This window comes from Fopius arisanus, unplaced genomic scaffold, assembly GCF_000806365.1.
Source record: "Fopius arisanus strain USDA-PBARC FA_bdor unplaced genomic scaffold, ASM80636v1 scaffold00012, whole genome shotgun sequence".
NCBI lineage: Eukaryota > Metazoa > Arthropoda > Insecta > Hymenoptera > Braconidae > Fopius > Fopius arisanus.
Window position 1 is genome coordinate 135,387 of NW_011887751.1, and position 13,958 is coordinate 149,344.

Sequence of the window (13,958 nt, forward strand, 5' to 3'; positions counted from 1 at the left end):
TGTCATCGTTATTTTTCTGATTGATCTATGACCACTCGGTGAATTTGTTTGCGGACGCTTCACACGTATTTATTCTCCATTATTACGTCAAATCTCAGAAGAGATTTATTTATTTTATAATAAAATTGTAGATTTATTTGGAATTACAGATATTTTTATTTCATCCCCCCAATGGAAGAATTCAAATTATTTCAATTGTTTGATTTTTATTTATGATATCATTGCAATTAGATTCAGTGAAATTAAAAATGCCCGCGTAAAAAAAATTTAATCGAATTATTTTTTTCAGATTTTCAGAAATTTTTTTTTTTAAGAAAAAAAATTGGGAGCCAAAAGATTTGTATTTTTGGGAAATGTTTTGAAAATATTTTTTCTAATTTTCTAGAAATTTTTGCAAATATAATTTTTTTTTAATTATACTGTTTCTTCCTTTTTTAATTTTTCAATATTCTCAAAAAAAACGCTATCTGAATTATAAACAAAAATTTCTATTAAAATTTTTCAAAATCTTCCCCAAAAATAAAATTGTTTTATTTTTCCATTTTTTTTTGTTTCATAAAAAAAATGTTCTGAAAAGTTTTCCAAAAATTTTTTGAAAATTTGGAAAAAATATTCTGATTACCATTTTTTTGACCCGGGATATTATTAAAAAATTTGGAAATATTAATATTCATTCATTCATGCGTAAATTAATGCGCAATTTTTTCCGTGAATTTTTTCCTTAAAAATGGATTTTGTCCTAATAAAAACCGTTAATTATCTCAAAAATTACTGAAATAATTGAAATAATCGATGGAAAATGATGAAAAGGAGGGATCGATGACGGAAGATAATTTGATGACAAATATTTTGGAAAGTGAAATGGGAAATGCGGTCCGATCGGTTGAACCGTCGCGTGGCAAAAGTGACCGGTTGTTTAAATATTGAATGCAACGAGAGAAGGCCACAGAACCGCCAAATATGGAAAGGAGACGACAGGCTGTGGATATTTATCACATGATACACAAGACGGCTGTTTTAATATTGGTGTGTGTCTCTGGGCAAGAGTTTTCTGCTGATGCAAGCATTGAACTCTCCCGCCTCGACCGGTCTTTCCCAGTTAAGGATTCGCCGGTTTGTAATGAGACCGTCCGCGGGGCGCCTACGTAACTGTACACATATCTATCCTATTTATTTTATCCGCCATTGCTATTGGTCAAATGCATTTGTTCTTGTTATTTTATTAACGAGAACGAACGCGATGTAATTATAAAAATAAAAATTGTTAATTTAAATGAGTTCCAAATTCAAATTACCCGCCCAAAACCACTGGACCAATGAGGAATAATCGTAACAGACTTTCGAGATATATCGATAGTCTCGATCATTGTTCTTTTTAGAGTCGGGTAAGAAAATTATCGATTTTTTAATTTGTTCATCCGTTTTTTTTTAACTCAAGACATAAAAAATTATTCAAACAATTCCTTTTATAGACAATTATATATCGATTATATTCGAGATATATTTTGAATATATTTGGGAATTTTTCCAACAGAAAAACGGATTTCAATAAAAAAAAATTGAGGACAAAAGTCAAGGCGCGACAAATTATAAAATTAATTCCTTTTATATATAATTATATATATGTATATAAATAATAATTAAAGGTAAACAGATAAGAGAATAATGTAAATTTTTAAACGAACCATTGAGATAAAAAATGAGAGAAGTTCTCTTGTCTACTAGATGACTCCTGTACGCAATTTCATAACTATGTAATCAGTTGCACATACTCGAGGTCGACTCTGAGGGGATCGACTTTAAAAATTGTATTTACCTCGTGTCCTAGTTTTTTTTTTTTACAAAAAACGTCGGAATAATTCGATTTCAAGAAGAGAAATAATGAGAGACGGACATTGAAATGTCACAAATAATTGGACGCTTATTAAAACGCAAGGGTTTGCTCTCTGAGGAATTTTTAACCGTCGGAAAATGCAATTTTTTTTTGCAATTGGAATGCTGATGAGCGAGGAATCCTGGCGATTCTCCAACGCACGATTTTACCGGTCATCCGGAGATTTCAGGAAAATCGAGAGAAATAAAATGATGCGACCATTTGCGACTGCGCCATTTTTCCTTCTCCGTTCTTGATTTGTTTAAATATTTTTATGTGCAAGCGAAATTAACTGGAGAAATTACCTCGAAGGCATTAAAACTGTTGAATAACAACACTTCACTGGTAGCGGGATTTTTTTTTTTAACCGTTTGAGGAAAATTATTTCACGATGTGCGTTGGAATTATTTTTAGCCGTTTATCTCAATTCCATTTATTATCCAAGCGCATCCGCTCAGTTTTCATTTCCTTTTTACCATTGAACGAGTTACGGGTAATTAAAATTCTCGCATCATTTATACAGAAATCCCGGTAATTTATGATGTGAGGATACAATGACAGGTACATCATTTGCAGTTCAATGAGACTTTTTGTTATTAAGAGGATTGATTAATTCGATTGATGATTTATAAAGGAAAAATTGCCGGACCTGTTGAAAATTTCCGTATATATTTAATAATAATTTCCATTACCAATTAATTACTCTTTAATATAATTACATAATAAATAAATATAACTCCAATTTTAAGAATTAAAATTTTGTTTTCGATTTTAATGGGGTAATTATTTCCGATTGATCGGCAATTATTTCCGATTGATCGGTAATTATTTCTGATTGATCGGTAATTATTTCCATTGGTGTGTTTTGAATTATTCGAAGAGAAAATCAATGATGTGACGAATCGTGAATTTATTTTCAAGTCGTCTTCCCACATGCCCGAAAAATCGTGCGTAGGTGGTAAAACAGAAATTTCGGTGTTAAAATAACCTGAAGTGAATGTAAATCAGGGTGGGGTTTTCCATTCACTGGATTGCTCTTTCATATTACAACTCGTTTCACTCGGTGGGCGGTTTTTCACTCCATCTCAAAACCTCTCTCTCAAACTTGAGAGTCCACCTCCGCACCGGATGTTGCCTGAAGGTTATCTCGAGAGTCCCAATTCCCAAGTCCCAATTTCATGTTCCAACTCCAAGAATCGATTAATCAAAATCAATAATCCCCCGATTTCCAAAAAATTCTCGAACCCATCGAGAACTCCAGCAACTCCAATTGAATAATCGCCAGTCCAAGGTCAATTTTCAAACGGTTTATTTATTATTAATTGAGTAAGATAGTTAATTTATTATTCAAGTCGCTTTTGACCTGAATTTAACAAATCGAATGGTTTTGTTATATTTTTTTTTTACTCGATTGCCGACTTGGATAAAAAAAAAATTGTGATCGGAATATTTTTTTGAAATTTAAAAAAAAATTTGGAAAACTTTCCAGAAAATTTTTCTTTTGAAACAGAAAAAAAATCGGGAAAAATACAAATTGCATTTTAAAAATTTGTTTCGGAAATTTTTTTTACAATTTTCTAGAAATTTTTGCGAATATAATTTTTTATTTTAATGATATTGTTGTTTTCTTCCTTTTTTGATTTTCCAATATTTATATTTATAAAAAAAAACGCCATCTAAACAATAAACAAAAAATTCCTATTCAAATTTTTGAAAAATTCTTCAAAACCTTTCCGAAAAATAAAATCGTTTTGTCTTCCGATTTTTTGTTGTTTCGTAAAAAAAAATTCTGAAAAGTTTTCCCGAAATTTGTCCAAAATTCGGAAAAAATATTCCGATTAGAATTTTTTTTTACCCGAGGAAAAACACTCTCCCGCATTTTGAGAAGCACCTGCGCTCACCTGTTGGTTCCCCACATTAATATCGTACCTGAAGAGGGTCTTAAGTGCCACAATGACCGCCAGATGAAAAGTCGGGAAAAAGAAAATTGTCACAAAGGAGAGAGCATTCAAATGAGGGCTATTTAAGGTGCAATGGGGTCATTGTGGCCGATTACACATAATGGAAGAGTAAATTGACTGAGAAACTGACAATGAGGGAAAAATGTGTTCCAATTCTTTTCATCTCATGAGAACTCGATGGAAATTGAAGAGATACTCTCCTACCATTGAAAAATAAATTTCACTCCTCCAGAATTATCATTACTTTATTATAATAAATTATTCCTCCAGAACAGAAACCCTGAAAAATTGAAATGATTTAATGAAATAATTAAATAATTCATTCCATTGATTGCAATTTATTTAGAAATTATTTCAACGGGAAATTGAAAGAGTTCTGGTGCTCAACCAGAATGAGAGATAAAAATAGAATTGAAATTAATTAACAATGATAATTAATAACCGAATCACTTGTTTTAAACAATTTTTCGAATTCGTTCAATATTTGTCTCATCGCAGAACGGATAAATAAATTCAATTATCAATTATTTAAATGCACAATAAAAAAAATTCTAGTGCGCAGCCTGAATGATTAATAAAAATAGAATTGAAATTAATTAACAATAATAATTAATAAACAAATCCCTTGTTTTAAACAATTTTTCAAATTCACTCAATGTCACTCAATAAATTCAATTATCAATTATTTAAATGTACAATAAAAAAAATTCTCCTGCGCAGCCTGAATGATTAATAAAAATAGAATTGAAATTAATTAACAATAATAATTAATAAATTAATCACTCGTTTTAAACAATGTTTCAAATTCACTCAATAAATTCAATTATCAATTATTTAAATGTACAATAAAAAAAATTCTCCTGCGCAGCCTGGATAATTAATAAAAATAGAATGGAAATTAATTAACAATAATAATTAATAAACAAATCCCCTGTTTTAAACAATTTTTCAAATTCACTCAATGTCACTCAATAAATTCAATTATCAATTATTTAAATGCACAATAAAAAAAAATCTCCTGCGCAGCCTGAATAATTAAAAAAAAATAGAATGGAAATTAATTAACAATAATAATTAATAAATTAATCACTTGTTTCAAACAATTTTTCAAATTCACTCAATGTCACTCAATAAATTCAATTATCAATTATTTAAATGCACAATAAAAAAAATTCTCCTGCGCAGCCTGAATGATTAATAAAAATAGAATGGAAATTAATTAAGGCAGCAGTACGTGACGCAACGTCTGAGGATAACGACCTCAAACCTCTCCACCCGTCGTCCCAACTTTTTATTTTACCTCGGTGATCATTATGAAACAGAAGCAATTAGTTTATGGCTTGCGCACACAGACGTGTCTCAAACAACAAAGGACTCATGTCCTATCATCTCTCTCGTAATCTCATCTCGGTGCGTCTTAATTTTATTATCACCCTCGTACCTCGTAAACCGCCAGATGCATATGGGTGTCGTCTTCCTCTGGTCTTTTTCTTTTATTTCAACAATCAAATAACGAGGAAGAGGTAAAATTGTTGGCTGAGGCGTTAAAACAAATTGCTGACGAGAATTATCTGCGCTATGGGTGAGAGTCAGGGTCATCACTGCGTGTCGTCAATTGCATATTTTTTTTTTCTTTATGAGAAAATACGGAAGTCTTGGCTTTTGTTTACGAGAAATAGTTCTTGAAGAAGACTGTGCGAATTGACATGGGGCAATTTTTTTTAACAGTTAGATTCTCTCGGGTATCTCGAGGAATTATTAGAATTCAATTATCTCGATAATCACACGCGGAAGTCATCGATTTTACCCGCAATTCCATCAATTTTTCAATTTGTCAAGGCGAATGAAATTTATCTCTCATGGAAAAAAAAATATTCCGCTATTCATAATTTTCTGTGGGGCTTTAAAAAAAATAATGAATGGGAATTCACGGGGGATTGTTATTCATACTGCGAAGAATTATGTGGAATGCAATTCGACATTTTTGGTATTAAGAATGAAGGAAGAGGGAAAGATAAAGTCCGAGGAAATGCGGACGTGATGGTGTGTTGTAGCCATTTTCTCTCAGACCCCTTTTGCGGATACGGTTCCTTTCCGCTTTTATATCGTCCTTTCTTTTTCTATTCTTTTGTAGAATATTAGACGTACGCTGTACGCCACCCGTTAACCTGCAATTACGTATGCTGATCGGGTGGATTTTATCTCGTGCGTGTTTTTTTTTTTTCTTTTTTTTTCATCGACTGAAAAAGAATTTCTACTTTCAATTCTCCTCGCGACCTCGAAAAATCTTTTATTCCTGAAAATTCAGATTCTAATTGTTGTTGAATATTTTATTCTATTTATTCATTTTTGGGTGATATTGCAAATGTATTTTTCGTTTTTTCTTTTTTTACAAATTTTCAAGAAATTTCTGGGAAACTTTTCAGAATTTTTTTTTTTTTTTGAAAAAAAAATTCGGAAACAAGACAGTTGTATTTTTGGGAAATATTTTGAAAAATTTTTCAACAATTTGTTTCGCGATTTTTTTAAAATCATTTTCTAGAAATTTTTGTGAATATATTTTTTTTTTATTTTTTAAATTTTTAAATATTCTTAAAAAATACGCCATCTAAATTCTAAAAAAACCTTTTCTATTTAAATTTTTGAAAGATTTCTCAAAACCTATCGCAAAAATAAAATTGTTTTGTTTTCCGATTTTTTCGTTTCATAAAAAAAAATTTCCGGAAAGTTTTCCAGAATTTTTTTTAAAATTTGGAAAAAATATTCCGACTACAATTTTTTCACCCGTCCATCATTTTCCAACAAATTTCAATTATAATAATATAACATAATTATAATAATATATCAATCCTACTCAAAAATCGATAAACAATTTCTCAAAAATCGATTCATCGATTTTTATCGCGCTTACACTTAAGATGATTAAACAAAAGATTAAGATTGATTTAAATGATTTAAGATTAAGATGATTAAACAAAAGTTTAAACAATTTCCAAAAAAATAACATCCAAATATCGTCCCAAGGATTTCCACGACCTGTTCCCCGAGGATGCCGATTTAAATTCCAAAAAATGGTCTCCACCAAGAATGACTCGTCGAATTCCCGCGATCACTGAACCCCATCGACTTATCAAAGATTTTTTCCACCCGAGGATAATGCGAGCGCCTGGAGAAAGGCCTGAACAACATCCCCTAATGAATATTAATGAACTGAAAAAAAAAAAAAAGAAAAGACAAGTACATCATTGACGTCTTAATTGGATATCGACGAGAAACCCCTTACCACGAACAAAAACAAAATCCCCATAATTAATGACGAGCTAATGAAAGTGCTGACGGATAATCAATCCGCCATTTTGTTGTTTTTCAAATATATATCCAACAATTTTTATAATTATTCTGTTCCTTTGAGGGATTTCACACCGAACGCATGTCGCAAGTGTTTTACCATAAAAGTGTTGACGTGTCGTGTAGGTTGTCCACCATAAATGGTAGTTAAAATAAAAAATAACAACAATCTTATAAAAAATATGAAAACATTTCGAGAGCATTAAATGACACGCGTGGGATGCTATTCCTGATGGTTCTTTTGATAATGACAATCAATTGTTTTTAATATCCTCGGTAATTATCTCTCGTATAAATCTATCAATCAACCGATTTATCATCAGGTACTACCTGATATGGCGATCGACAATTCGTTCGCGCAATCAGATAAATTCCAATCGAAAATTAAATCGAATGATCATTTTTTACTCAGTCATTTTTAATTCACCTGAGATTATGTTTTTAACGCAAATTTAATTATTAATTCCTTTTGTTATTAAATCGTTAATATTTTAATCTAGGAAATTATCCTCGAACTCGTAATTACGGGGATCGGGGACTTATTTCGAAATATTGTCTCGGTGAGTCATAATTCCCCTCTTAAAGTCACGTCAGAATTTTAAATAATTACCCGGATAAAAAAAAAATGGAATCGAAATATTTTTTTTTTAATTTGCAAAAAATTTTTGGAAAACTTTTCAGAAATTTGTTTTTTGAAAAAAAATCGGGAGACAAAACAATTGAATTTTTGGGAAATGTTTTGAAAAATTTTTCCAAAATTTGTTTAAAATTTTTTTTTATAATTTTCTAGAAATTTTTACGAATATTTTTTTTTTTTAATTATACTGTTGTTTTCTTACTTTTTTTATTTATCTTTATATTTTATATTCATAAAAAAAATTACAAAATAAAAAAAATAAAAAATAAAAAAAAAAATAAAAAAAAATATTTTGAAAAATTTTGAAAAAATATTCGGATTAAAATTTTTTTTTTACCCGGATAGCTAAATGCAGAGACTGTGTCACGTGTTAATTAGTACTCGAGTAAAAAACAGGAATACAGGTGCTTTATCTCCCCTCCCACTCCCTTATCTTATCAGACTCCTCCCTGTCGTGTTAATGACCTTGTAAAAAATCCAGCGACTCCCACTTTATTTTCACACTACTGTCATCACTAATTGCATTTGGCAATCATCAATTATGCGATTGAAGCTATCAGTAAAAAGAGAAAAATTGCAATTGGGCACAATCGTCACGCCTAGAACGACCTCGACACGAATTACCTGTGCAATTTTTATTATTATTTTTTTTTTTATTACTCCATTGCGCGTAGGATGATCCCACCCTGAGATGATCTGTGACCGACAATCCGGAGAGTGAATGCACATGACATGTTCATGGAAGCGTGACATCCCACGAAATTTCGAAAGCTAATTGAATAATTGAAATCTATTTTTCATTATTTACACGATGTGGTAATTTTCGCAAATCAACCGATTTTTCATCAATATCTCGATAACGAAGGGAGATAGCGATATTTTGATAGATACCTTTTTTGTAGCTCTCACTTTTTTCTCGAAAACATGATTCCACAAAAAAATCGGTATGTCCCGTCAATTCCGAGATATTCCGTAAAATGTGGCACCGAAAAAAATTTACTCATCGCAATTTTCCACTTCGCTACGGAATTGTTATATAATTATTATAATAAAATACAGATACCAGTATATTATATATTAAATATATAAATATTATTATATTATGTATTATCAGGCGCCATTATATAATAAAAATCGAAATCTGAGATTTTGTCATCACGAAGTTGATGAAAGTGAAAAATTTTAATTTCCGCTTCCAAAATAAATAAAAAAATCCCCATTTTTTAAATCCATCGACTTATTCTCCTGCTCGATAGTAACAACAAGTAGTAATAAATAACGCCCTTCTAACCCCGGGGCAGTGCACTGCCTCATCGAGTAAAAACTAAAACAAAAAAATCAATCCAATAACTCGTTTTCCATATTCGATATCCCATGGCATCTATTAAATTTTCCGTCACGTACATCCGTTCTTCCCCGAACACTCAACTTCACTTTCGAACTCCCCTGGAATAAATAAACAAATATCGAAAGGAGATATAAAACTAGATAATAAAAATAAAACACCCAGTGAAAAACTGAAAGAAAAATAATCATGACTTACCATTCACCTCGACTCAGTATTAATGTCGGTATAATCACTGAACTGTGCACGTGGACTGTAAAATAAGTGATTGGAAACTGATAATTTAGCGGTCTCTTGTGTACACACATATTCTACCTAAAAGCGAAAGCCCCTGAAACGAAACACCAACTGGAAATATAAATCCATCTTGATGAAATTCCAGGTCTCATTCTCCAACTTTTTCACACTCAACGGATTAGCGATAGAATTTTGCATGCGACCAACTCTCGTCTCATTGTTTCCACAAGATCTCAACGTTTTTTTTTCATTCATAACTCGAGAGTAAATAATGTGATAATTGAACGGAGCAATGACTGATTTTCCGTGGATTATTATGACAGGATAGTTAGAGTGATAAATAACTGGTAGATGTCGTAAACTTTCTACAGAAGTTCTCAAACACTTTTTCTCCAAATATTTAGACTTCGAACAGTCGAAGAATCCCCACTGGATTATTTAAATTATAATCTTGGTATTAATTAATGGAATTTGAACCTGTAATTTATAAAAAATTATATTAGTTAATTAATAAAATTGTTTGGGGCGTAAGTAATGCCTCGGGATCAGTAATTATTGATCGATTAAGCCAGGAGGCATAATTAATCAACGTTAATTGATGAAATATTTATTTAACGTTTATTTGTTTATTTATTTAACGTTTATTTGTCGTGGTATTAAAAATACAGATTTCCCTGGAGATTGAATTAAACAAATTAATAAACACTCGGGAAACAAAGGAAGTGTTTAATTACCCTCTGTATTGAGTAATAACTCCGGTAAAAAAAAATTGTATGTGAAATAAAAAAAATTTTCACAATTTTCAAAAAATTTCTGGAAAACTTGTCAGAATTTTTTTTTTTCAAGCAAAAAAAATCGGGAGTCAAAACAATTGTATTTTATTTATAATTTTCTAAAAACTTTTGCGAATATAATTTTTTTGAAATTATACTCTTATTTTCTTACTTTTTTAATTTTTCAATATTTTCAAAAAATACGCCATCTAAAAGATAAAAAAAAATTCTATTTAAATTTTTGAAAAACTATTCAAAACCTTTCGTAAAAATAAAATTATTTTGTTCCCCGATTCTTTTTTATTCCATAAAAAAAAAATCTAAAAAATCGACCAGAAATTAAAAAAAAAAATCTACCAATTTTTTGAAAATTTATAAAAAATATTTCGATCGCCATTTTTTTTTTAACCTGGGAACCCATTCTTACCGAAGAATATCACTTAAAAAATTGAAAGTCATTCTGAATAAAAATAAATGATTTGAGATCTATTTTTCCTGTGGGAATACCCAAGTACCCAGATGTAGGAAACGACACAAGTGCATCGTCCTCTGGAGCCCGCCCCTCTGCCATCATATCATCATTCTCCAACGACTTAATACAGTCTAGTCATAAATTCTCAGCACAAATTCCCTCAGCCCGCAAATACATGTTGTTTAGACACCTGTGAATTACTCTCTTTATCTATTCACTCTGAATTATTTCTCCATGGATCCACCTAGGCATTTGACAACTAAAAATTTTTCGTGCTCAGTGATACCTGAAAAGTGTTCAAACAAGTGTAAAAAATAAATTACAATGAAATATCCAGAGGATAACGAGACTCATCTACTGGAAAATCATTTCAATTAACATTTTAATTATTCTATTAATACCCTTTCAGCGAAGATGAAACATCTTTGGCCGTTGGTGGCGTGGATTCTCCTGTCCTCGTGTCCGGTATGAATAATCACCGATAGTAATTAACTGCGTCATTTGTAATGACGTATGAGTAATTTAATAGACAAGTAGTAAAGAAAGATTAATGGAATTCCGTTTCGATGAATTTATCTCGAAAACCCTTGATTTTAAAAGAAAATGTCAAAACATCAAATATCTTCGAAATTCAATGACCTCCAAATAATTCCCCAACCATTTTTCTCTATCGTCGATAGCACTCAAGATAAATCCATCGCTTTACTATTTCGCTATTGAGTTACTGGAGTTCATTCAGATTCTCAAATAAATTTAAATAATTTAAAACAATTTATTATTCCAGGCGGATTCCATCAAAGGAATCGGACGTGGATCGAGGCGGGAGGTATTCTTTCTAAATCTTGAAGACGGATATTTCGGTTGTCAAGTTAATGCGTCGACGGATGTTCTGCAATTGCTGGAGCTGTCGAGACTGTGTGACGGAAAAAACGATTGTTACCTCGGTGCCGACGAGGACCGGGCCACACTGAAGTGCACAGGTACTCCTCGATGTATTCACACGATTTGAAAAAATTAAATAAATAAATAACAATGGCGATAACAAATGTAAGACAGTACAACAAATATCGCGTGACAGCACCATGAGAATCTAAAAGACTCTCCACCTGGATGAGCACGAGAACAGGGCGAGGAGGCATATAAAAAAAAAATATCGTAAAAAGAGTCACTGACGAGCATTAGCTCCATCGGTTTATGCTCTGCCATTCGTCTTTTTTTTTATTTATTATTTTTTACTTGTATTTCTTCCGCGTGGGCACCTAGTGTTACCGTTATGATACGTCTCTCATCACGCAGTTTGTGATCCACCAGTCACGCACACATTCCGGATATTTTTATTATTCTTCCTTATTATTAACCAGTTTTGTGCTGTTATGTGTGGACAGGGCTATCTGGTGAATTGTGATTGCTAGAGAAAAAATAATGGATGGGGTAAAAGATAGTTGCATTGCCCAGTGAGCAACAAGTGTTCGTGGAATTTATGATGGATTCAACAGGAATAGTGGAATTTTCATCTGAATCTTTTTTACAGATCTCATTTCGCACTACAAAAAAGGTCCCAAGAATGATTTCGTTATCTCCAATAGATTTCGAGATATTGAAAAAAAACTGGACTAGTATATTGCACTCACTCCCTTCACCAGTTTCCATTGAATAATTTTCTCTCGTTATTTTCCTCAGACGATTGTACAAAAGACGATGGCACAAAATGCCAGAATGGGGTGTGCCTTGACTCGGTGTGCCACTGCAACGATGGCTTCGGCGGATGCAATTGTCAAGTGCCAGGTGAGTACAGATAAAAAAAATCTACAAATCAAATCGCCGCACGAAAATTGTCATGTGAAATTGCCAATTTATTTTACAACTACCACGGTATTATTCCCGTACACCAGCAATAAAAAAAAAAATATCTACCGTTTCAACGTTTAAAATCTGGAGATGTTGAGCAACAGCTGTATCGTAAAACCATCACAACAATTTTCCATCATCCGAGTAACAGCACGAGAATCCGCACGATGGAATAGATAGCAATAAAAAAATTTAAATTATTTTACAGATGAAAACGAGTGTAAGTACAGGCCCTGTGATATTTTTGCCCACTGTACGAACACCCTGGGTGGTTTCCACTGCTCCTGCTACCCCGGCTACAGCGGTGATGGTTTCACCTGCGAAGGTAAAATAAAAAAAATAATAAAAAAACATCCGTAATCCACAAAGACTATAAAAAAAGTGCATAAACAGATACTAAAGTAAAAAATTTCTACGTGCAATACCTCATACTTCCTGAATGTCTCCATTTTACGTACAACCCAGAATTTGCGAGTAACCGTTTGACTAACGGTTGGTTATCCATACATAATCCCATGTATATATTTTTATATTGTCGACAGACATAAATGAATGCGAAGATCCAGTGTTGGCAGGACGATGCGTTGATAATGCCGAGTGTTGTAATTTGCCGACAAATTTTCTGTGCAAATGCAAGACAGGATTCACTGGTGATGGTGAGATACACTGCGATGACATCAACGAGTGTCAATACGAGGGTACATGCGGTGTAAATGCAATCTGTCAAAATACCATCGGTAATTTCACCTGCAATTGTCACGAAGGATTTACGGGTAATCCCTACAAAAGCGTGAGTATCCATTGATTATTCTTAACCAAAACCTGTGATATACTCCAATTATTTATAAATTCAAGTGTGAAGACATAAACGAATGCGCGTACGCCAACACTTGCGGTCGAAATGCGAATTGCATTAATCTGGTAGGTGCCCATCGTTGCGAGTGTCTTGAAGGATTCGAGGGTAGTCCTGATTCAGGTTGCACCGATGTTGACGAATGCACGAGAAGTCCCTGCGGACGTTCAGCATTATGTACGAATATCGAGGGAAACTTCAGGTGTTCATGCCCAGATGGAATGGACGGCGATCCCTTCACAGGCTGTCACGGTATTTATCAGAAAATATCAGACCAATCACGCTAATAACTGAATAATTAATAAAGCCATTACTCCGTAATTAATTGGGTGAAAAAGACATCAACGAGTGTGAGCTGAGCAGTCCCTGCGGAAAAGACTCGCAGTGCGTTAACAAAGAGGGCGGTTTCGAGTGTCAATGTCTCCATGGATTTCAAAAAGATCCTATTCTCGGTTGTATCGACGTTAACGAGTGCTCGAGGGACAATACCTGCGCTGCTAATGCCAAATGCATTAATATCCCAGGATCGTACAAGTGCATTTGCCCTCAGGGATTCGTTGGACAGGGTCTCATCCACTGCGAGAGTCAGTTATCCTTCTAACAAATTTATC

At 32.5% G+C, this 13,958-nt stretch overlaps 1 protein-coding gene across 1 annotated transcript in view; it reads left to right on the forward strand.

The window, feature by feature from the left end:
- The first annotated feature begins 11,060 nt into the window (after positions 1–11,060).
- dpy (dumpy) overlaps positions 11,061–13,958 on the forward strand; it is a 51,451-nt gene continuing 48,553 nt past the window's right edge. The window contains exons 1-7 of the mRNA XM_011298871.1: positions 11,061–11,111; positions 11,431–11,626; positions 12,327–12,431; positions 12,703–12,819; positions 13,037–13,284; positions 13,350–13,599; positions 13,686–13,931. Of these exons, the coding sequence (XP_011297173.1) occupies positions 11,061–11,111; positions 11,431–11,626; positions 12,327–12,431; positions 12,703–12,819; positions 13,037–13,284; positions 13,350–13,599; positions 13,686–13,931 (1,213 nt within the window). The remainder of the gene's footprint in view (positions 11,112–11,430; positions 11,627–12,326; positions 12,432–12,702; positions 12,820–13,036; positions 13,285–13,349; positions 13,600–13,685; positions 13,932–13,958) is intronic.